The sequence below is a fragment of the Rhopilema esculentum genome, chromosome 2 (genome assembly GCF_057945365.1).
Source record: "Rhopilema esculentum isolate cy_ngs chromosome 2, ASM5794536v1, whole genome shotgun sequence".
Taxonomy (NCBI): Eukaryota; Metazoa; Cnidaria; class Scyphozoa; order Rhizostomeae; family Rhizostomatidae; genus Rhopilema; species Rhopilema esculentum.
In genome coordinates this window covers 2,355,101-2,380,252 of record NC_142816.1, presented here as the reverse complement: position 1 = coordinate 2,380,252, position 25,152 = coordinate 2,355,101, and the positions used below count along the sequence as shown (strand labels likewise).

At 35.8% G+C, this 25,152-nt stretch overlaps 2 protein-coding genes across 3 annotated transcripts; both read right to left on the bottom strand.

Moving 5' to 3' along the window:
- Window positions 1–383: 383 nt before the first annotated feature.
- Window positions 384–3,398, bottom strand: LOC135695301 (uncharacterized). 2 transcript variants are annotated; one of them, XM_065214347.2, is made up of 3 exons: window positions 2,688–3,398; window positions 2,046–2,258; window positions 384–2,003 (listed from the first exon to the last, which is right to left on the bottom strand). In XM_065214347.2, exons 1-3 carry the CDS (start codon window positions 2,752–2,754, stop codon window positions 535–537), a joined length of 1,749 nt encoding a protein of 582 aa, XP_065070419.2. In that variant the 5' UTR covers window positions 2,755–3,398; the 3' UTR covers window positions 384–534. The 2 variants fall into 2 exon arrangements, with proteins under 2 accessions (XP_065070419.2, XP_065070418.2); XM_065214346.2 differs by having other exon boundaries at window positions 384–2,258.
- A 185-nt stretch (window positions 3,399–3,583) lies between these two features.
- Window positions 3,584–24,800, bottom strand: LOC135695295 (importin-7). Its single transcript, XM_065214312.2, has 29 exons — window positions 24,642–24,800; window positions 22,501–22,582; window positions 21,675–21,834; window positions 20,871–21,029; window positions 19,946–20,102; window positions 19,449–19,538; window positions 18,862–18,953; window positions 18,482–18,552; window positions 17,474–17,576; window positions 17,204–17,249; window positions 16,933–17,032; window positions 16,174–16,373; window positions 15,579–15,668; window positions 15,096–15,264; window positions 14,583–14,624; window positions 13,904–14,022; window positions 13,252–13,371; window positions 12,250–12,316; window positions 11,565–11,690; window positions 10,454–10,551; window positions 10,213–10,305; window positions 9,718–9,804; window positions 9,012–9,145; window positions 7,988–8,136; window positions 7,828–7,866; window positions 7,526–7,602; window positions 6,835–6,958; window positions 6,127–6,243; window positions 3,584–5,335 (listed from the first exon to the last, which is right to left on the bottom strand). Exons 1-29 carry the CDS (start codon window positions 24,735–24,737, stop codon window positions 5,250–5,252), a joined length of 3,093 nt encoding a protein of 1,030 aa, XP_065070384.1. The 5' UTR covers window positions 24,738–24,800; the 3' UTR covers window positions 3,584–5,249.
- Between the last annotated feature and the right edge of the window lie 352 nt (window positions 24,801–25,152).

The window sequence follows — 25,152 nt, the reverse complement described above, 5'->3', positions numbered from 1 at the left end:
CAGCAATTTCATAGACATGCTGTCCTTTAGACATTCATTGCTGTTTTTACCTTTGAAAAGCATAGATTGATTTCATTTTAAGTTTTGAACTGTAGAACTGATTTTAACCCCAAGTATTAAAAAATTAAACTTTAATTGAATGGTCACCAAACACAACTGCTAGAAAGCGGGTTTCAAAGTTGATGATGTAGCGATGGGTACTGGATAGAAACGAAAAAGATGATATCCTAGAGTTTCGCGCATATATTGGAGAATTATTAAAGAAGTTAAAACTCAATTTCTTTGAAAAATCAAGACGATCGCGCCTATCGCCTACAGAGTTGAAACGACAATCGCCTACAGAAAGTTGCGAGAGTTTTCAAAATGAAAGGAAACAGTATGTGATGTTTGCAAAATCTATAAATATAAGTTAATAAGTTCAGTACAAGACCTAAGAGTAATCGCTGACCTATCTTGATAAGAATATTCTCAACGGAATAAATTACTAGCCACAATTAACAATTATTTACAAATTCTTATAATTCTTATTACAAATTACGACCTTTGTATTAATTTCTTTAATGATTTGTTATGCTTTTTAATATGCCTTTTTTTACTTTTGGTATTCAGTTCAAATCTTTTTGACGACGATGTGGTGACGGGCCTGGTCGTCTTCGTGCCATCTTTAGTTTTAAATCCTTCCTGTCCTGCATTGTTCTGTGAATCAGAAGTACCTGACTTTGTCCCAATATCATCTGGTAGGAAGGCGACGCCTGTTACCTGTGGGACAATTTTGGCTGGCTTTGGTGGTGGCACTTCGGGTATTGGTTGCTCTACTGTTATGTGCAAGTCATCGGCATGCGGGATATGGTGCTCTTCTTCATGGTGCTCCTCATGGTGCTCCTCGTGGTGCCCATGATTGTGTACCTCGCTGCCAATCTCAGGTGCTGTGTGCCCATGGCCTCCAGCTACATATCCTGAAGAAACATGCGGGTGTTTCAAAGCTGATAAATCGTAACCATGATGGTGGGCTTGCAAGCCAGCGGCATGTCCTCCGATGACGTCACCATATCCAGTTGAGTGCACGTGACCATGACCACCTTCATTCAAGCCGTGTCCACTGTCTCCTCCATGTTGGCCTAGGTCACTTCCACCTTCATATCCGCCATGATGCCCTCCTCCTAGGCCTCCATGATGCCCCTCACCAAAACCACCAAGACCCCCTCCGATTCCGCCGTGGTAACCATGAGCAAAGCCTCCACTATGATGGCCTACTCCAAGACCACCACCATAGCCCCCTTCAAAACCACCATGGTGACCTTCACCAAATCCGCCATGATGTCCCTCACCATAACCTCCATTATGTCCCTCTCCAAGACCACCGCCATAGCCCGCTTCAAAACCACCATGGTGACCTTCGCCAAATCCGCCATGATGTCCCTCGCCATAACCTCCATTATGTCCCTCTCCAAGACCACCGCCATAGCCCGCTTCAAAACCACCATGGTGACCTTCGCCAAATCCGCCATGATGTCCCTCGCCATAACCTCCATTATGACCCTCTCCAAAACCGCCGCCATAGCCACCGTTAAAACCACCATGGTGACCTTCGCCAAATCCGCCATGATGTCCCTCGCCATAACCTCCATTATGGTCTCCACCATAACCACCGTCATACCCCCCACCGTACCCATCATGGTGACCTTCGCCAAAACCACCATAATGGCCCACGTTGATTCCGCCATGATGACCCTCGCTGTACCCACCATGATAGCCTTCGCCATAGCCGCCATGATGGCCCTCATGACCTCCATGCCCATAATTTTCATGCCCTAAGTGATCAGACCAAAAATCTCCGTGGCCACCGTGGCCGAAGCTTTGGTGGTTGAAACCAGGTGCCCCATAGCCATGCCAATCTCGGTGAGGCTCATGACCGTCAACCCATACATCGTGATTATCAGAGTGACCGCCAAAAGAGTGTGTTGCGGCCTCGTGTCCATGATTCATTGCGTAACCACCATGACCTCCTAAATCGCCCCCATGACCACCATATTCACCGCCATGACCTCCAAAGCCGCCTCCATGACCTCCAAAGTTGCCCCCGTGCGAACTGTGGCCCCAGTCGCCATCATGAAATGGTTGATGCTCGAATTCATCGTGGTGCATTCCATGCTTATATTCATCTGGTCTTGCTGAATCAGGTTGCAACGGCAGGCCTAAGGGCTCTCTTCTTTCCGGTGTTTTATGTTTCCCCGCTTCGCCAACATTAACCTCTTTACCTGGAAAAATTCAAATTCAAACATTGACAAAACCATTTAAGCAACAATAACGATACTTTCTTAAAAGAAAATTTAAACTTGCTAGTGTTAAATATTGTTTTAAATGGCTATTATCTTAGCTATAGAAGAAGATTGGAACATGCATTGCTTTATTTTATAAAAAATGATTTTTTCAAATATTATACCAAGTGAAGTGCAAAAATGGAAATTTCTATATATAAACTTTTGCTGAATACGTTAAGATCGATAAAAATGCAAACTTTCAATTGCGCTGAAAAACTTGAATTATCGCAATTATTAACAAATTTATATTACATTGGTGTACGTGTTAAAACGTTATTTTAGTGGGCTTTTATACAGCTGGCAGTGATGATAAATCAAAGTTAAATAATTCTATTTGCATAATGACAAAAAATACTGACAAAATACCTTTTGTTATATCAAATGTCAGAACAGCGAAAATCGCCAAGTGCAATAGCATTCTGGTGTATTTCATATCTACAAATCGTTACAGAATCATGGCCAATACCCTTTTTCGGGTAAAAAATAAGTTTTTTTGCCGATGTGCAACTTTTTGATTAACTCATTACCTATGTTTATTGGGTGCACCCATGCGTTTAAAATAACAATATATAACCCGCAAACAAACAATTATGTGCATGCCTCGTTATCAGACAAGATTCACGTGTCCTATTAACAACACAAATCAACTTCGAAGCAGCAGCACGAAGCAGGATGCCGAGAGTGGAGCCATTCGTAATGGGGGCCGGGGCGAGGGGCTTGAGAGGGGGGACAGAAGAAGGGCTTAGGAATGGGGACAGAAGAACGGGCTTGGGCATTGGGACAGGAGAAGGGTCTTGAGAGAGGGAGCAGAAGTGGGGGCTAAGGAAAGGAAAGGACGCCTAGGAGAGTTGACAGGAGAAGGGGCAGGGGAGAGAAACATGATAGGCCACACTCTTGTTGTTTACAATGAATCTTCTGGTAAACTCGAGCACCTGCAAATGTAACTCGTATATATTTCAAAATGTGTTCTTTGAGAGGTCAACCACATTTTGACATTCTTGCAACACTTAGAATAACTCTATCTAAATAGCAATGCTGTGATAAAACGTGTTTATCACATACTTATCAAATATAGATTTTCAACTGGCTAGTCTTTATACTGTCAAAGCATTTGTGCAAAGGTTAGATAGCCGATCTAGAAATAACGAGCCGTCGAGGAATTACAATTACAAAAGAGAATGGTGCAAATTTAGTTGAAATGTTTATTATAAATTACGATTTCACTCCTCTTAACAGGCAGTTTCCAATAAAGGAGAATAACATTACGCAAAACATTGTAATAAAAAATTATTCTATAACTCCTTTCCTCCGTAGGTCAAAGTATTGCGAAAATAATTACAAGACAAAAGACAACGTTGTACAACGGACAACGGGCAGTGACGCTGATCCAATGCGCTGATCTCACAGAAGGTATGGCAGTATAATGAGGATCAAGCGATAACGCAGAAAATTTTTCGTAAAAATGTTATAGAAGCTGGAAATAAGATATAATACTATTCACTTCTCTTGGCTCTTCGTGTCTGCACGGTGATATATAAACACTAAACTTTTGACTTTTTGACTTGAACCCTATGGCAAAAATAGCTATAATCACTGGATGTTCAGAAACGGAAAATGCGGTTTTTCTTTGCAAGAAAATTGCAGGAAAGTTTTGAGGGAATGGTACTATGGTATTAGCAATCAATTAAACAGAGAACTTAATGAAAGTTAACTTCTATTATTTGCAGATTATTTGTGGATCTAATGTACACGATGCATTTCTTTTTCCATGTACAAATTAAAGATAAGTAAATAAACAAGAGCGTTTTGTACGTTCTTATGTTTCTTGCAAACCTGCGAACCATATGATATGAAATAACCCATAAAATTCAATGTTTGCCAAATGAATTAATCGTCACATATTCTTAATTTAGCCACACTTACCCTATGTCCTCACTTACATGTTTTTAAATTCAGCCTCACTTACCCTATGTCATCTTATCATGGAAAATCGTCACCAACGAATTATAACTATTATGTTTTCGATAAAAGATAATAACCAACACTGTATCGCCAAAAGAAACATTTTAATGTTATAGATCGTAGCAGAACTTAAAAAAATGGAGGATCTCCGGGTAATTACCCGTCAAATTTGTCCAATTATGATCCTCACAACTCTTAAAGTTGATTTAATGTACTGGTAAGGGATCACATTTTATATTTACCAGGGTAAGTTGATTTCATGAACTGGTAAGGGGAAGTTTTTAATATTACTATTAAAACTGTAAAACACTAACTAGTGCAAAAGGAGCCGAGCTACCATCCTTAGTTAACTGCCTTGGAACGAGCTCTACACTCCCACAAAATAGGCTAATTGAGCGGACAAATTGTGATTTAAACACTGTCGGGCGGAAGGGCATAAAGATTTCTTTTTAAACGGTAAAATTGGGAGTAATGATACTTTATTAAGGGCATCTGGAGACATGTGAATGCAAAACGATTTACTGCCAAAATTTGGCAAGAATGCACTTTATAAACTGTGACTTTCACACTCAATACTCTGGTTCATTAAAGTGCCAGCCAGTGGGTCCTGCACGGCAAACATAATTCAACTTGTTTCTAAAAAAGGTAGAAGCTACACAGCCAAGCATTTGTATTCTTATAAACCATTACATTCTCATTGCATAATTAGTTAATCTCAAAAATTTACAAGCGTGTATCATCTTTATGTTGCTCACTCCTACCATTTTGGCATTACAGTAGAAAATATCCTAATTGTTGAAACATGGCACTTTTGACCTATTGAAAGTAAAGCAGCAATAAAAACAAAGAGCGCTTATTGCGCACTGTATACATTGTTCTTCATATTACTTTGGGCCTAAGCTTGCCATTATAGACCAGCAAAGACGACTTCATTTTTCGCCAATTTTTATCCCAATAACTTTAGGGTTACTGTGATCCTCCAAAGGAGAATTTCGCAGGAAGGTCTGCTAGCGTGAACTTGTATCCTCCTTGTTCCTCGTACTTTCTTGACTCTAGAAGAAATAATATAAAAATTTCTAGAGTGGTATTGCGAAAAGAATATAATTTGTCTAAAATACTAGTGAAAAAGTGTTGTAACACAGTGTTTTACTTTGAGTCATATACTAACATCAATGTATAACAGACTAAAATATAAATGAAATGTTTTACAAGAAGCTTCAACTGAAAACTTTCATTCTCACTTTATTCTAATTATGAAAAAAATCAAAACAATTGAAAGTACGAATAAAATGTTTGAAATATTCGCACGTGGGTTAACAAAAGGCCCTACTTATAATTCTGAATTTGGCAAAGTTATGTGTGCTTTGCAATGGTACCAAAGACCTATTTGTATTTGCCTCACACGTACAAAGAAAGGCCAAATATTTTCTTTCCACCATAACTTTTCAAGTTTTCATCGAAATTTACACTGAAATTTAAAAAATCTGACCCAAACTTTTTTCATCGAAAATTAATCCACCTAAATTTTTAGCACCGAATTTTTAGGTTATTAATGTAGACCCAGAGCATGAGCCAATATAGTGGACCTAACTAGACCTAAAAACCTGGACAAGGCTGCTTAAATAAACCCCTAAACAGCTACCCCCAACCCCCCCCCCCCCCTATTCAAAGTGGGACTAAACATTAGTAGCAAGAATATCAATATTGAACTGGGAGGAAGCGTGGCACAAAAAACCTAAAAATGTCCCCCGGTTTCAGAATAGGTTAAACCCAGACATTTTTGGATCCGGCCGTTTGTAGATGCAAACTTATCTGTAGAGTGAATTAAAACTTATGGACGTACCGTTAGCTTTCTGCCTTCGGTTTGCCTCGTTAATAATTTCTTGAATTTCGCCGTGTTGTTCTGGAGATAACGATGTGACCATAACTTCGTAAAACTGCGCGTCCTTCGTCTGCAAACCTGCAAAAATATCGAGAACAGAATGCAACCTTGCTCGAATAAATCTAAAGCAGAATAATAAAGGGATTGATACTAAAATGAGCTTTGATTGATTTGTAACGATACTTATCAAGCAATATTTCTCCTAACTATAAAAAGAAGACTTAAAAAAGGACTGTCCCTTATTCGGCTCCTAGCTTCATAACTGCTGAGAATTATACCCAAAAAGCCATTGCCTAGTATTGCCTACTCACTCTTCATGTACTTTTTTTATAAAAGATGCCTAGCGTCCTTCATAATCACGAACAATTCACCCGACACACTTGGTATTCTCAAAATTTATCTTTAAAAGCCTTGACTTTTACTAGATTTGGCAAAACTTCTAACACCTCGTGTTGCTTCAATCGAGTATTTCAAGCACGGGAGAGGGTTTATGGGTGGTATAAACCCTCCCAGAGTAAATTTGGATTTTGCTCGGCATGCTTGGCATTACTTACTGCTTGAGTTTATGGTATATCTGACAGTTTTCAACCGCAAATCCTTAAGGAATTTTCCTAGCATAACCCTTATTTACAAGAAAAGAGAAGCTATGCATTATTTAGAGATTCTCACCTTGTAACGTGTCTCTAAATGTAATATATTCATCTATGTATGGGTTATCATCGATCGGGGTCGTAAATATTTCTAAGTCATCAGAATCGCCGAAAAATTTTAGTCCAGACGATTTACTCTCTATCTAAAAGCAAAAAATGGTTACGTCACAATAAGAGAATTTGAATACTATATCATTTAGCAACGCAAGTAGGGCGAACATGCTGTAAATTTGGCAAAGTTTTAGGTTAACAAAGCAAATGAAAAGAAAGTGTGAAAATGAATCACAAAATCCATCTCCCCTCCCTCCTCCCTCCCAAAAATCAAATGTTTGCTGCTTCAAAGAGACAAAAATAATTATGTATCCGAAAATGAAGACCGAAGCGTGCAGCTAGAAGAAGCGTCTTTGATTGCTTGAAAACGCTAATAGTAGCCTTGAAACGTAATTCTAACAAGGAAAATATTCGTCAATAAGGTAACAAACTGGATAAATACTTTATCGAATGGGTATATCTTTGAAAAACAGAATACTTATTACAATTACAAAAGACATTATTTATAAAGTTAGGTCATACTAACAAAAAGTCGAGAATATATTTGGCTTTTCAAGCAGTTACATTTATCAAAAAGAACTACCAAGATCAATAATAAGGCATACGTGGGTTGATATATATAATTGGTCAATATTCAACACTAAATATTGATATCAAACCTGTTTTTGCAGCATATCAACATATTCGGCTCCATCTTCGTCATATTCGTCATCACTGCTCTCCAGCTCGTCACCTCCTGCATCAAAACATACAGGCAAACTCAAGAAGGTTGTTTAACATTTATAAAATGCTTCAACAATCTACTTAGATGTGATATGAAGTATTTAAGCGTTTAAATTCAACTTTAAGCTCAATACAAAACGAAGCAACAACAGTGGAAAATATATTCAAATGAAATAAAAACCATAGATGAACAGATTTTATTTTCAGAGACCCCCAAAAGGTTGAAAGCAACACAAACCTTCCTCGTCCTTGTCTTCTTCGTCAGCTGCAGTTATTTCTTGGAAAAAACAAAAGCGGAAATAAGAATACAAAGCACGACATGAAAAGTACTGTTGGCTGTTTGAACGCAGTGTATTTGATTAGTCATTGATCTGTATAATAGTATACAAAATACATACCATCGTATCCTTCTTTTAGACCTTTGAATATAGTGATCAACGACTGTAAGTATTGTTGAGCAAGGGCATTTACAGCTTGCGGTCTTTCGCCGCTCGGTATGGAAAGCAGAGAGCACATGCCAAGAACAAACGCCTTTCGATCGTGCATTCTAGGTTGGGAAATATAGGAGATACTGTAAACATCGAAAGACAAACGCATTTCGAAAATTATCACTAAAAAGTATGAGCTTCAAAATAGTCTATGAAACATAAATTAATGTGTACTGTATAATAGAAAATTCCGAATAAAATTCTTCGAGCTTTGAACACAAATTTTAATATTAATTTTATCAATCTCCTCCCTTCACCTTCAAATAACGTTGGTCTTCTGTTAAGAAGTCAATTATGTGTTGTTGTTGCATGGTATCCAACAAAACTTTTGCGTAATTTAGATACAGAAATTAAAAATAATCAAGAGATCCTGTTTTAAGGGACACTAACGAATATGAAGGCAGTGGATGCAGGGTCCAAGGAGAAAATATTTATTAAATGATTTGGGGAAAGGGATGAAAGGCTGTTTTAGGATAATAGATTTAAAGCCAAAATGATTAATTGTGAGATTTTAAGCAAAAAAACACAAATTTTAAGCAAATGTTGACAATTATTTGGAAGCTAAGCCCCTCAGCAATGCACTTCCGTGGTCCCTAAATAGTGGGATATCATATATTAGCTTTTATGGCTTTGATTTTCAGTGACAAAAAGCTATCAAATAGAACTAGACGATGTGAAGAACAGCAGAAAAAATCAGCCGCGTTCTGTATAGCTAGAAAATAAAATTCACAGTTGCAGTTGTAGAGAAAACCGCTTGTCCAAAACCCAGGTCAATAATTTATAATATTTTCAAAAACAACTAAAATGAAAATCATTTGGAGCTAAAAATAACACACGATGTAAAGCAGCAATACTGAGATGCATTAAATTAATTTTTGTGTTTAATTTAGGCCCGTTAAAAAAGTGAGACAGAGTCAATTCTTTGAATACTAACCCAAGAAAGCAATCAGTGTCTTTCAGCCATTGCGTGATAAACTGCGCTGTGATAGGCTCACTAGCTGATGGAAACTGCGTTTTCTCAAGTACTCCAAGAGCCAAAGGGCCATTTGTATACAACGCTGCAATAACCTGCATTAACAAGGTATTATCGGTATTATGTGAACAAATATCAGTGTAACATTGTACGATAGCTTTCCAAGCATAAATGCAAATATTCCAGAAATAAATGTAATTAAGCCCGAGCATTCAAAATAATTTGACTAAGCTCCGTTGAAAACTCTTTAAACCCCAGAGGGCCAGCCATGAGAACAAAGCCTGTTTATATTAATCAAAAAGCTACCCATTACCTCCTTATTCCGTGACATACCTTATTTCGACTGCAATGAATAAATAATTCATTTTCAGCAATAGTTCATTGAATGGGGGTTAAACCTATCATAGCTTGTTGTGCACTGTTTTTCAAGAAAGTGTTTAGGCCCGGTGTAGCACAAAGATGGCATTGTGGGAAACTACAGGGTGACAGGTGATTAAGTGACATTCGGCTAATGCATAGTAGTTCCGATAAGTCGAATATCCGCACCTACAGGGTTCGGACCTGGAATTGCATCGATATAAACGATTCTTGACAAAAGCTTTCATTCATTAGATATGCCTTTTTTCTTTTCGAGCAAATGAACATGAAAACGAATTCAATAACTTACTACTTGTAGCAGAAGAACCCTGAATTCACTCGTTTTCACTTCTCTCGTAAGTCTTTCCAAAGCCAACATCATGAACGCCGGCAGCCACTGGAAAAGAAGGTGCAGATTATAAACTATTTGAAAACAGACCTCAAAAAATGAACTCAGTGTATGTTGTTACTACTTAGATACAGTAGTGAATTCCTATTATCAACACAGACCGTATATGGGACTTACCTTTATAAATATTTGCTTTTTACACCCATTTTTAAATTTTGTACCACAAAAAGATTACTTATTTGAATCTTTCTAGTGGGTAATTCAAGTTTTGAAGGCGATCAGGAAGGGAAAAAATAGCTTTCAGTTCAGTAAGACATAACTGTTTTTTAAGAAGATTCAAACAGGAAGAAATTCGATCGGAATTTAATGGCCCTTGGTCTTATCGCTGTTCCAACAGTGTCTTATCGGTGATTTATACATACAACTGTATTCATTTGATGTAGTTGCAATATTTACCTGGCTTATTCCATCCCGGTGTTGCAATATGATAACTTCAATTAGTTTTGCGGCCTGTTCCCCTGGATCCTCCCCCGTCGTTGATTCCAAAACCTATGACAAAAGAGACATCACGCTACAAACATATACTCATACAATAGTCTAAATCATAAAAATTGTTCATATGTACTTTGAATCATAAAGAGAATAACTGCAATAAAGTAATGCAAATAAAGATTAAACCCATCATATAAAAACGTACCTTTTTCGCCATTTCGTACATAATTTCGATGTTTCGAGGATTTGCGAGAAAACCTGGTGCATCCACAGTGGCATAATTATGCAGACATGGCATCATTTCTAGAACACAGAATACCCAGCAGATTTTAAGCTAAATTATGACGAGGAAATGGAAATAAGCTTTACTTAAAGATAACATCAAGAGATTTTTGCTGGCTAGACTGCTCCTGTATTCTCAAAAGTTAATATCTAATGACGTAAGAACTTATATCGAATTTCTTGCTATTATTTATCATAAATAAACAAGCTAAGGATTTGGTTTGACAACTTTATGATTAGATCAGTGGTAAATTTTACTGCCCTTGATCAATTTTAATGCAAGGTTGTGGCAGACAAAATTTCAGCCCTAGAGGGGAACACATGACCATCATTGCGGTATTGTATCATAAAAATATTGAATCAGGTGTATACTATGACCATCTAATACGTTTTACGACTGACTAACTATACATAAAAAAATTGTGGCGGCGTTATTCGGTGATCAAGCACTTTGCTTTGCTCAAAAGAGGGGTGAGGGAATGGGGTACCTCTTGAGATTTTCTGGTCTTTGGGGTCTTTAATAGTTAACTTTGTTTTGGGATAGGATTATATTCAGACAAACCCAAAGAAAGGGTGTCCTGTTCAACCTTTTTTCAACAATAACTAACGATTTCATCAGCTATAAAAAAAATATTCAATGAGCTGTTAAAAATCATACACAAAAGCGGAGAATTTTAAAAAGTGGATTATCGATACACTTACCTTTTGAAATAGTATGAAAAAGTGGGGAAACTTAATCAGAATAAAGGATGGCAAAATAACTCAAAAACAAGAATCAATGATGCTGTAGCACCAATATTTGGCCTTTAAAATGCATCGTAAAGGATACAAAAATGAGTTTTAGTGAATAAACCACCCCCGTTTGTGAGGTAAACGACCATCGAACACAGTGACTATTGGCGCTTGTCATTTGACTGAAAGCACGGGGGATAACACAGTCACATCTTTACTTAATAATTTGATCAGATAGCAATAAAAGAATTTGATTAGCATCCTGTCTTTTGATCAAAAGTTTTGAAAGCAAACTCACTAACCTGTAAAATAATCGATAGTATCTCTTTGGAATGTTTCATAAACTAACTGAAGGAGCTGCCACATCCTTGGTGAAATTTTTACTGATGTGCATTCACTTAAAATTGTAAATGTGTCTTCGTAAAATTCTAAGAAATGATAAAACAATCATGAATTCCAGGAAGTTGTAAGCAGCGAAATCAAATTCTTGGAAAATTAAAAACAAGGAAAACATAACATTTAATAGCTTATAAGATACGTGTTAGGGCTCTCTGTGGTAGGATACTGTTCCCTTTACTCGAGAAACTTTATCCTATTTCGAATGTTGCAAAAACTCATTCTTCTCTTTCTTCTTTTTTTTCTCCAATGTTGTCTATTAACTTAGCGAAATAACCGTTTCTCGAAATTCATACCTTATAAATAACAAAATCCTCATACATATATAACTTTATTAGCATCTTTTTCACAATACAGCATTTGGTACAGAGATCAATGATCTACCTTGCGAAATAACATTACATTATTTAGTCTTCCTTTTATTGCTGGGCAGCGTTTGCTTACGGCTTCCAATTTACCGTGACACTTGAAATTCTATATAGTCTTCTATATCGTTAACATCACCTTTCCCCTTTTTTCATTCCCAAGTACCAATTACTCAGTTTATTTATAATGGCCTTTAGAAATATCACTGAAGTTAACAACACCTACCCATATATTCTTTTTGTAGCACTGTGACTATAAGCTGCGAGACGAGTTCTTCTAATTGTGACATTATCTACAAGAAATGAAGACATCATTGATTTTCAAAGGAAAGAACAAAAGAGATGCTTTGTGAATTTGTTGGTTACTATTATCATTAGAATAATTGAAGTAAGGATTTTCAATATTCACATTATAATAACAGAAGACTTGATTTTTAAGTATTTACATTGAAAATAAAGTCAATCGAATTTACTGACAAGAAATGTTGGAACAAACAACCAAATTTTTCCTCTAAAATGACCTCTAAAAAGATCTGCTTGCAAATATCAGTGTTCAGCAATTAGAGAGACAAAATAAAAATTGCCTTTATTGTCACTGATCTCAACCTTCAGTCAATCCTCAATATTGCAAGGCTTTGACGACGAATAACTTGCACTTTTTTGGAGCTTAAAGGCAGCTAATACTGGAGTGACTTTGATCATTTATCGATTATACAATTGGCTAAGTTATAAATGTAATACTGTGATACCTTCATTGGTTAGCCAAAAGTGGATCGAAAGATTGCTTAAGAAACTTTATTATTTGTTAAGTGATCTAAAATCGAGGTGTTCTTAGAATTTCGTAACTGACAGATTGTGCAACTTAACTTGCAACTTCATGGAGCCGACACTGAAGTAACTTTGGTCATTTATCAATTTACAATTGGCTAATTAATACGTGTAATACCGAGATACCTTTATTCGTTAGCCAAAACATGGCTGAAAGGTGGCATAAAAAATTATCTGTCTACTGATCTAGAATCGGGGTCAGGGGCGGACACTTGGTCAAATATTGGGGGGGGCAAGCCTATTGTTTAAATAGGATGACGTCACATTTCCCATTGTTTTCGAACAAAAGACCATTGTCCTCTAAAGTATTGGGGGGGGGCCGTCGCCCCCTCTCGCCCCCCAAGTGTCCGCCACTGATCGGGGTGTTCTTACAATTCCTTAACTGAGAGGATTCACTTACTTCCTCTTCTTGGTCGAGTTCGCCAACAATGCATCCGATCGTTTCTAATACGCCAACTGCCGTTACTGATTTACTGTCGTAATCTTCTTCACTTTCCACGAGTTCCAAGAACGTTTTACACTAAAAGATAATAGCATTGTTTCCTTGAACGTCGTCTTACAACAATGATTAAACGTTGATAATAAATACGATACTGAATTGAATTCTGAATGCAAAAAAACAAGTTTCAAAAAACAGAGCGAGTGACTGCGAGGCAATAAGCAATGGAAATATTACCAAATAGCAAACGGGCCTAAAATTTTTCTGATATATATAAATAAGTATAAGCATGTTTTATTTAGCCAATGTGTTATGTAAGATAGATTCAATTTGAAAACAGAGCTGACTTAATTGCTGAAATCAATGGTTGTTTTTTCTTGTTTTTGTTTCCAGGTACCTAGACCTTCCTGACACCTAACCTGGTTTCTTTTATTTTCTGCTTGAAAGGTCTGAGAAGTAGGCTCAAACCGGTACGTCTCGCCTATAGGGAAGAGAGGCTTCAGTGCTATACACTACACTACGGGTGGACAAAGAAAAAAAGGAAACGTTGAATTAGGCTATTTAGGGAATCAGGGAATCTTCAAAAACACAAAAAAGAATTAAAAATATGTACCAAGGTACTTGTTAGCTCAAAGGCTATCGAAGAAATATCGTCACCAAAATTTTCAACCATCTTTGAAATCGTTCCAGCTAATTCGTCGGTGTGAGTTTCGCGAAGTAAAATTAGTAGCTCTGCAAAAAATATATCGAAACTGATCAATGGCACTTGTTCCTACTTTTACTGGATTGCTTACTTGTGCTGGTTGGATACCATCTTTATGGAACTTTGAGACGAAGGCAGTGAGCAAAAGGGCGAGTGAGCAAAATTAGTAAAAGAACGAGAGTTTGACGTCATTAGCTAACTTCGATCCACACAAAAGTGTAATTTTTCGGTCACCTTTTAATTTCAATTCATATAATATTTTCCATGTAGGTTAATTTTTAATCAAAAACTAAATTGAAAACAGCTAGGTAGAACCATAAAGGTTTTACAGTTTGTATACAGATAGCTTAAAAATATCATACATCTTTGCAGAACTTTGTCTAGTTATCGAGAAAGAACTCGGAAGATAAAATTAATTACGGTTATGGCACAAGAAAACCAAAGTTAACTTTCATTTTTTGCTAAAAGAACAAAACGCTTCTCATAAATATAATATTATCGTTTGAATACATTTAGACGAAACTTGCTGCTAACTCAAAATAAACTCTAAAAAATCCCAAATAGAATTCTATTTTGATCAGATACTTACTTTCGACAATATTCCTGACATGTGGTTTTATAGCCGCCATTACTAAAATAAAAATAATACGTATATACATATTTTATAATGAATAAGCCTAGTACGTAATGTATCGATCAATATTTAACATTTTATACTGAAAAATGACAAAATTAGGCCATACAACGTATTACAAGAGAAAAAAAACCTATTGCCAAACTTCAGAAACTCTCCATAAAAAGCTTGAAATACGATCCAATACCTTTTGACAATCTATGCTCAGAGGAATCAACATAAAAGAAGATCTCAGAAAGTTGAAGCAAAAAGCTAATATGAGGAATGAAACGTCTCGTCTCGAAAAAAGTTCACAAAGCAACTGCAACTTCGCCAAACCCTCCACAATGAAGAAAAAGTGTTGTTTGAGTATGGTAGTCAAAATTTTGTTGCTTAAATTTGCAATGACGTTCTTAAATTTGCCGAACAAGCCTTTCCTGGGTCAAGAAAACAGCTTCCTAGTCGTTTTAATTCTTGGAAATAACTCACCTCCCTCCTCGTCTCTTTCCAAGATGTGACTAATAGCAATCCCAGCGTCCACTTGAACCGGAAGTTCCTTATCATTACACAATGAATTCATTACATGGTTCACTGTTTGCGCGAGGATTTCTATATCGTTGAACGGGGAGACGGAGAAATGCTGAACGACCCAATTTGCCTAAAATGAACAAGGTTAGATTGTTTATAACCTTTGACGAAAAAGAGAATATATCTAGGTTTTCCAAAAACTTACTATCTGAAACAACATAAAATACAAAGATGTCCAAGCCAAGCATCTGTAAAAGGAAAAATCGAATACAGCAGAAAGTCGCCATATCTTCAGACTTTGAGGTCCCTCTGTCAATACTAACAAAATTTCTAAGGTGAATTAAAATTACCCAGTTTTATATATTTCCTTGTAAGATAAGAAACAAAATCTACATCTAGAATAAATTGAAAACGATAAAACGATTAAAAATGAAAGAAAATTACCCTGGCCCTCAGAAAGCCAAATTCACTTTGAAATTCTGGAAATATGTGTCTAACGAGTACGATTTCCATGTTGTTTCTGTACTCCTTTCGCTGAAATGAAACGACAAGACATGAAATCTCACCAGCAAGTGAAAACTGGTTAAAGAAAAAAGGGATTTTTACATCAGTGAAACATACGCTCTCTCTTCTTTGAACAATTTGATAGCATATTACAAAAGGTATTTACACTGTAGTTCTTAAAGAGCCATTGCTAGCTGGGATATATTGAGGGTTTTTTAACTCTTTTGACTATGAAAAAACACCCTAAGGATCTATAGAAATGACAGGAAATTAAGCTAATGTTTTCCATCGGAAAGCAAATAAATGTGGCAATTTCTTCATAAAGACAATGAGCAGATATCAAACTGGCTAGCCTACACATCTACTATAGGCAACCAATGACGATGGAATTCCCTTTTGGAAGCAGATACTCCATACAGTTCTTTAATGATCAAAACTGCTGGACGTACCGGAAGTTGATTAAGACTGAGAGCGAATAAATCTTTTCTATTGAAAACATTGAAGATTGATTTAGGAGAAAGACTGAAAAGGCTACCTTTGATAACTTTTTAGCAAGAGCTCCAAGCATGTGTAAGGCGCCATCTTTTTTCATTGGGTCAGGTGGATTTGCTGTTAGTATTTCCATGATGAATTGAATTGTGGGTTCCAGGACTCCTTTTCTCTTTGTATTTACTTCAATCAACAAGTTCTTCGCTGCTGCATTCGGTGATATGTATAGAAAGTCTTCGAAAAGATCTTAAACGAAAGACAACGTCGATAATTTTGTGGCCTTAATATAATCACAAAAAACCTTGGCTTACAAACATTGTTTTTTGGCTAATTCTGATAAATATGTTCCAATTTTTCTTTTCAGCATGAAAGGCTAACAAAGCCATTCATCATTGTAATGTCGTAGTATTTGTGTATACCATTGTTTAGTGCTGACCTTTTGTATTTTGTATTGTCACGCTGTTATTTGTATGTACTCCCTTGTTATATAATCAGTTCACGAGTAAACAAGCTATAGTTCAGTCGTGTGTGAACTCCCTCCAGTGGCGGACACTTGGGGGGCGAGGGGGGCGACCGCCCCCCAATACTTTGGAGGACAATGGTGTTTTGTTCTAAAACAATGGCAAACGTGACGTCATCTTACTGAAACAATAGGCTTGCCCCCTCAATATTTGATCAAGTGTCCGCCCGTGACTCCCTCTTACTCAGAACATTACAATCATCAAATATAATAAACAATTTGTTTAGTAAAACAGAAAAGCTGACACCACAATAAAATGCAAATTCAGTCTGAAATTACACTAACCATTTTTGACTTTTATGTATTCATGAGGATCTTCATTCCACAATTCTTCGTCTTCTTTGTTATGACACATTAACGGGAATATTATTTCTCTTATTATTGTCTAAAATGCAATGAATTCAAATCCTTCACAGTTTCAAAATTAGATCAAGAAAATTCGAAGGAGGTTAACGAGAGCTTAGATAATTTTTAAACGATATCTAGGTTCTCCTATTGGAGACAATGTCGAAAATTGATTCAACCTTAAAATAAGAAAAAATTCCAGCAAAAATACCTGGACATGAGGTCTCATTACTTTCCATGACCTTGCATTTGCAACGCTAAAAAAGAAAATATTTGTCCGTTTCATATTTATAAGAAAATCTGCTCTTAAAAATTATAAAAATACGACAGAGATCATCAACAAAAAAATATTACAAAAATCTGCATATCGGGTAAATTAAAAACGGGAACGGAATGGGAACTTTATGTTTCTAATACACACATTGTGTGCCAGCTGAGTAGTCTCTACAATATAAATTCAAGATTTAGTTGAAGGTCTTACCCTTGGTGTAAATAATTGAAAACTTGCTGAAGAACTCGTGGCGAAACATATTCTTTTCTTCTATGAAGATCGAGAATCTTTAGCATACTTTCCATCACACTTTCTAAAATTAAATGTGGAACCATAAAGTTTAACTTGCTTCGACTTTATTCTGCCTATAAGCATGACACTTAAAAATAGCAGTCACCCATTGTAAAAGCGATGGTTATTTGAATGTCATCAGAAAATGTCAAAGCAACGACAATCTCTTTTGTTAGGGACCTGTATCGTTTGATATAGTACTCGTTCTTGTAGGTCTCTATGTGATATTAAACTACTAGAGAACTTCATAAGCAAAAATATGGGTGACCCTTTGACACTAGCAGTTACGATATTATTCTCACCAGTAAACGCAGAATACATCATCCTACACACCACACTTGTCCCTCCAAACTCCTAGAATCCCTATAACCTACTGGAAACCCTATAATAATCTTCTTGCTTTTCTATGGCCGTCTTGCTTTTCTATGGCCTTCTTGCTTTTCTATGGCCTTCTTGCTTTTATATGGCCTTCTTGCTTTTCTATGGCCATCTTGCTTTTCTATGGCCTTCTTGCTTTTCTATGGCCTTCTTGCTTTTCTTTGGCCTTCTTGCCTTTCCATGGCCTTCTTGAGCCCGTTTGGCTTGATTGCAAGCCAATAGCCTTCTTGAATCCCTATAACCAGCCTATACCCAAAAACCTGCTTGTACTCTGATAACACGATTTAACCTTGATATCCTGGTTGCACCCCTTAATTCTACTTGAATCCCTATATTTCTGTTACACCCTTTCAAACACTGCGATTTGGTACCAAACTTGTTTTCGCATCAAATGATTACTTTAACGCTTAACATGAAGTTATTGAAAACATGTCATGCAAAATTATCTAATTATTTTGAGTGAAGTAAAAAACACTTTCCTTTGTTGGAAAAAATCTTGACACAAAACGAACAAGTGTTGGAAAGAAATCTTGTATCGAGCTTACATACCTGAGAAATGTTTGTCATAGAAATCAGCAAAAGCAGCATACTCCTCGCCGACCCCGCCAGGGCATCCATAACTGAAACAAAATAATAGAGTTCGAAGATTGTGCATATAGAAAACATCCTTAGGTTGACTGAGTTCAATAAAATGTATAAGACCACAAAAGAATATTTTAATCACAAGATTGAATTAACTCGCGTTTATAATTGTTCTTGCATATGTTTTTTCAAAAGGTCAGTGATACTTTATGATGTTCTTTCAGATGATGAGGTGAAATTCAGAAATTCTAAAAAGTATTACGTCATAACTGCACTGTGCAACTATTCATCTCAACTATACGTCTACGAAAAAATTTTCGATTAAAGGATGATGTAATATGCCCTACCGTTCGAAGATTCTAAACAGAACAGTAACAGCCCATTTCTTGCATTTCCACCACGGTGAGGGTTGCTCATCTTCATCCCAGCTTTTGGCAGCCTAATTATAAATAAAAATATCAATCGTACGATGATTGGCGAATCGTTTTCCTTATATTGAGGAATAACTATATTCTTGCCCTAGATCAAACATTTTGTTCTTTCTTTACTTATAGTTGGTACAATCTTCTTGGTATACTAAAGCTCACTAAACCCAATCATAAGATGAACGCAAAACTTCCAGGTTTAGAAATTTCTGAACTTTAAATACATATAAATTTACAAACAAACAAATTCCGGAAGAGTGTCTATCAAATATTGATCGAAAAAAACCTAAAAACATTACTTCAATTATCTAGGTAAAAGTGCTTTACCTGATAACCAAATATTGATAATGCTTTTAATAAAATCAATGAGTAATATTTGACAAATGAGTATAGCAATCATATTTTCCCTTTTTTTTAAATGTTCTCTAAGATTTGCATATAAGCTAAATTACAATAAATATACATACAAAAAATACTTTTTTACATTGTGACAGTTGCATACATCTTACCTCAGGTACAGGCCTTTCCATAATTGTTTTTAATATTCCCATCCACTGAGGAAAATTGTTTTGGTTGATTAACTCCAAAGGTAGATGAAGCTGCAAAAAAATGTATTATGTTTCAAGAAGATTGGTAAGTAGCAGCAAGGGTCATACATGCTTCTATTAAAAATAATAAAAATCTCAATATAGTTATAACCACAACAGGATACACAGGTTAAATGGGTGAAAAACATTTACAAACAGTTACATTTTCCACTAAACACATTATATATAGATAGTGATGATAAACAGGTAGTAATTACTTAATATGAACTGAAATACCAAGGTATCATTTTTTATGATGGAGAATCCTGCCAAACTGAAAGAAATACTGATAGTTTAGAATGAATAGGCTTATTTTAGAAAAAAAAATATTCTTGCTTTTTCATGTTATTCACTTAAATCTCATGTGGTATAATCTTTTAGTGCAAAACTTTAGTAAACAAATAAATACGATGGATCACCTGTATTAGAGATTTGAAAATTTTGAGTATCTTTGCTTGAATTGTGCAAGACTCTGCAGTATCATCTTTCATCAAACCAACACAACGGCTATGGAGTATTGGCAAAAACATTTCCATAACCTTCAGAACTGGGCCTCTGTCAGTTTTGTTCTTGTACCTAAAACAATTTGGTTTTTTAAATATATACAAATTGATTATAAGATTATAAAGCTACCATTGTGACTTTTAAAGTTGGACAGCCAAACCTCATCAGATAAAGCAGTCTGTGTTAATTATTATGAAGCTTGTATGAAAATTAAAAGATTCCATCCCCTTTGTTTTTATAGCCTGTTTAGCGTGATGGAACACCACAATAAAATCCTTGTTTCCTGCATGAAGTTGCAAGAACAACTGCTCCCCTATCCTTAGCTAGCAACTGTGTACCCCAATATTGATTGTGGAGTAGCAAGGGGTGTAAAAGGGTCCTGACCTGGATGACAATTAAAAATTGTGGGAGCAATGGGGGGAGTAATTACAAACATTGTTTCTTCATCTCTACTAATTGAGCTGTTTTACCATGACTTAAAGCGAAATGATGATGAAGAAGGGGCAAAAGAAGTTAATACTGGTAGCATAGTATATATATAAACAGCAGTACTAAGAACTACCCTGGAAAAGACAGATTAATGAAGAAGGAAATATTTAAGCAAATCAGTAACACATATTATAGAAAGAGATAAAATGGGAGCATGTCATAATCACTCTATGTGACATAAAATCAACATTTAGAATATCATCTGAGACAAAACGATGCACTATGCAAAACAGTGTGAATTGACAGACAATAAAATCCATAAATAGAGTATACATAAAAAACACGTTTGCTTAATTCTAAAACTGTATTTTGAAATTAATATAACTTTATTTTACATAGATTAGGACTTACTCATATTTTTTAGTAACTTGATGTAGAACAGTCAAACCTCCCAACCAAGTTGTTTGATTTTCTGATGTGATGTAACCATGCAGCTTTGGTATCAAACTTGGCCAGTTGTCTGGAAAGTCACATGACAAGATTTCTGCTATACAGACTGTAAGCTGGACCCTGAAAGCAGATAGAACAATCCAATTTAAGGTCAATCAAAAACCAAATGGTTCAGCTCACATGTACTTATGCACAGGAATGATGCTATTTAGGAATGACTATAACATTAGACCTGGCCATTTGAGGAAGGCCATAGTGCTTGCTTCCTTCCAGGCTCTACTCAAATGCTGTAGAAGAGCTACAGATTGCTCTCCTAAATTGCTCTTAAATGCAAGTTGCTCGCCTTAAAATCAATTTTTCCTCTGTTTCTATTCATATTCATATACAAATAGCTTGTCTGGAAATCACTAGGAGTGCTGTTTACTCCTCCTCTTGTTTACTGCAAATCTTATGACCAGGCATGTAACATTGCTTATTCATGAATACAAAATGAGCCTAGACATGATCTACATCCATTTACATATCAAATGGAACTAAACTGCCTCAAAAGTAACCAAAATCAACTAACTGCTGCACTAGGTGAATATTTACTGCATCTGCTTCCAAAGGAAACAGTTGACAGCTTCGTCACTAAAGTTGAAAATTGAGCGCTGAAAATAAATACCTTTACTTTAAGAAAGGTTATCTGCCAAGTGTTCAATATAGCTTTGAAGGGGCCTGAGAGCCTTGACATAATTATACATTTACACACACAAAATGTGAAACCTTATTTGTTCTGCAGCATGTGTTGTGGCCTCAACAATGTTTTCTTTCAGTGTGTGTTTGTCTTCATCAGGTATAACATATGGAAGATGTCCAACTGGATACAGATCTTCATTCCTCTTCACCCAGTGATGGCTTATCATATTTTTCAGATAAATCACAGCTAAAAGTGACAAAACAATCAGTTCTTGAGCATTAATTTAGTATGACATAAACAGGCCTTGTGTGGTGCAAAAAGCAGACACTTGACAAACTGAGCACCTTCAACTTTTTAGGCGCTAAATTGAGCACCATCAAATATCATCTATAAAAATATTTGGTTTTTTTCATTTATCTTTTAGAAAGCATAAACATGCTAGGTGCTCGATCAATCAAGCTCCTGGAACTTTCTAGGCACATATGGAGGCGCTTGATCGAGCGTCTTCAGTCTTGGAAAATACTTCCCACAGGCTTTGGCAATTTGTCAGCTTGTGAACCTGTTGATGATGCTTTTTCAATCTGTAGTGACACTTGGTCATTCTAGTATCCTAAACTGCCATACATTAATTATATATATATATACGTTTTTGCTAAATTTCTTAAATTGGTACCTTCTGCCCAGTTTATTGACAATGCTGAGAAACCAAGAAAACAAAACTTAAACCAGGCTTTTTAATTTACATCAATTATACAAAAATGTAAGACCAAGGCAAGTCTAAATTGATTAAAAATCCAACAGTACATTTATATATAATAGTAATCCATGTAATAAACACCAGGTTGATGCACATTTTCAAAGACACAGGTTACTTTGAAAATTCATAAAATGATGGTGAAGGTTGTTGCTCACCTGCTTGTCTGATTGGAATCTGTATTTCTTGGGTCATTACCATTTGCAGTAACACTGCTGAAAACCCAGGGAAGTGGGAAATCTAAACACAGAAAAAGAGAGCTTACTACAATTAGTGCATACAGGGCTGTTGCTAAAGGGGTGAATTTCATTGTAAAAAGAGAAAATTGAATTGTGTCCCTCTTTGTGTATTCACGAAAATGATAACTAGAAAGCTGAATTTCTAAAATCCAATATCCATTGGAGAAAGACCTTCCTTCCCCAGAACCATTACAAATTGGCAAAACTGTGAGTAAGAGGCTAGAATTCCAGTTTACCTTAAAGCATTTCCCTACAAACATTGCTTCCTTTTTTGTTTTGTCTTGAGTGGGCAAAACACCTTTATGCAAGGGCAATTATAAGCTGTGCAAATAATGATGAGAGGGTGTTTATAATCAGCTGAAAATAGAAAGTACTGATCCAAAGAAATGTTATCAAATATTAAAGCTAAATCAAATCCAGCATATAAATAGCAGATTTATGTTTTCCACACTTATGATTTATTATCAAGAACCTTATCACTAGTGAACCTACAATATTCTTACAAACTTGCAGTTGAATAAAAAATCTGGCATATGATAGCTATGGAACATAAGAAATTCAGCTTTATTTTCTAACAAATACAAAAATTAGACCTTAAGAAGGACTCTATACATATTGTTGTTGTGAAAAATTCTTTTTCTACCAAAAAAGATGAATTAGTCACTCATTTGCAACTCGATATCTGCAGCTGTATTTTGGCAAATCTTTACTTTTTAAAAATAAAAGTGTTATATATATATTTAAACTAAATTTTACTTTTCAGACAATGAATCTCATTTAATAATAAGGGTTAAACAAATTGATAACCATTAAGTATATATTGAAAAAAATTATTACAAAACAAACAAATGGGATTCCCAATGAAAATTCTAGAACATTTGTAGAGCTTGGAATTTGTTTATCAGCATTGTGGATAAAAGTTCATGGCAAATAGATCTTGAATTTATGGCCATATGGCTACTAAATAAGCTTTGCTGAAACCCTATGTTTTTTGTTATATGAGGCTCATTTTTTGTTTTAATTAACATTGATTTTTTACAACTATACACTATCAATTGTTTCTATGGACAATAATCAACAATTTCCAACAACTGCATCTTTTAGCTATATAACTCACAGCTGATGAGGTGAATATGTTAGAGGGATTACTCTTTAGGGAGGCAATGTAACATATCGATTTCTGCATTGCATAATAAGAGCTGAGTTTCAGACAATAATAGATAAACCAAGTATTTGCCATCAGATGAATAGACTCATTCTGTTAAAAACATGTTCCGGAGCTGTGAACACAATGCCATAGACCCTCCAAAACAATGATCGGCAACATCTCTGTTGTTTCCATAACTGTGTTTAACATTCCTATTTTCTTAAAGTCCAGCAATATTTGTGTATCAGATTTTCCAGTTTAGTCACTCCAACCTCAATCTTTTGCTCAATTAGCATGTTTCATATCAGTGATTAATGGCAATCAAATAGCAGTCTTTTTTAGAATATAAAAACATTTGCCTTGAATTTGCTTTTCAATACATTCATAGAATAATCAAAGAGATGCTAAAGAAAGAAACCAGTACAAAAAGATGTACTTAACATATGCAGAAGGTTTAACATAACATGCAGATAAATCATGTTCATCTCAAAAAACTTTTTCCACTATTTAAAATTTGTATCCGTTATCGAGGATTTGAAGCCCCCTCCTATTGCCTTCAAAAATTACGAGCCCCCTCCTATTGCCTTCAAAAATTACAAACTGTTTTAGACAGAGTTATGAAACATCTTATTATTAACGATGTACATCCAGACACATTCCTTACAAAAGGTCATCGCAAGTCGGAAATTTGAATATGAGAATCCTGACGGACAACACAGTTAAGCATTTGAAATTTTTCACACAAAACAAATCAAAAGCGAATGCTATGAACATTAGTACGCGTGTCTAATCATTGTAATTTTTCAGAGAGCATGCCGTATTTGGAAACCGGCCTTAGGCCATCAACATCAACGCACTTGCAGAACATCGCAAAATTTTCCTGGACCCAAAACTAATATATTCAAAGTATTACCTCTTCTAGCTTCTTCTCTGCTTCTATCCTCAAATTAGGGTCAAGCGTGCCTTGGAAAAGCGAAACTAGCTGTTGGTTGTCCATATTGCCGTTCATAGATGTTCGCTAGGGAAGGAGGAACGAATCCAACACGAGGCGATCCTCCCGCCAGGTACATTACGCATGCGTACGATATTTCATTTGAATATGACGTCATAAGTGCCAAGATCATACACGTGTTGCTTGTGCAATGGTTTCTGCGTGGCAATGGTTTGTTCGTTGCAATGGTTTGTTCGTTGCAATGGTTTCTTATCTGCTCTTGTGTGCAATATAGGAAGGCTGTCACACATCATATTAGCGAAAACATGATATTAAGGCAGTATTAGGTAAACAAGCTTTTAGTGGATTTCCAGTGTTAGTGTTAATGATTTATGATAAAGATAAACAAGCTTTTAGTGGATTTCCAATGTTAGTGTTAATGATTTCATATTAATTAAAGATAAAGATATAAGGAAAGCAGCCACCGATACCA

What these genes read in the sequence shown, in the direction of transcription:
- LOC135695301 (XM_065214346.2), bottom strand. Translation starts at nt 2,754, where the DNA reads ATGAAATACACCAGAATGCTATTGCACTTGGCGATTTTCGCTGTTCTG. An exon ending in GACATTTGATATAACAAAAG is followed by an intron (nt 2,259 to 2,687) that starts GTATTTTGTCAG and finishes GAATTTTTCCAG; the next exon opens with GTAAAGAGGTTAATGTTGGC.
- LOC135695295 (XM_065214312.2), bottom strand. Translation starts at nt 24,737, where the DNA reads ATGAACGGCAATATGGACAACCAACAGCTAGTTTCGCTTTTCCAAGGC. An exon ending in CATGCTGCAGAACAAATAAG is followed by an intron (nt 21,030 to 21,674) that starts GTTTCACATTTT and finishes ATCTGCTTTCAG; the next exon opens with GGTCCAGCTTACAGTCTGTA. An exon ending in AACTCGACCAAGAAGAGGAA is followed by an intron (nt 12,317 to 13,251) that starts GTAAGTGAATCC and finishes CATTTCTTGTAG; the next exon opens with ATAATGTCACAATTAGAAGA.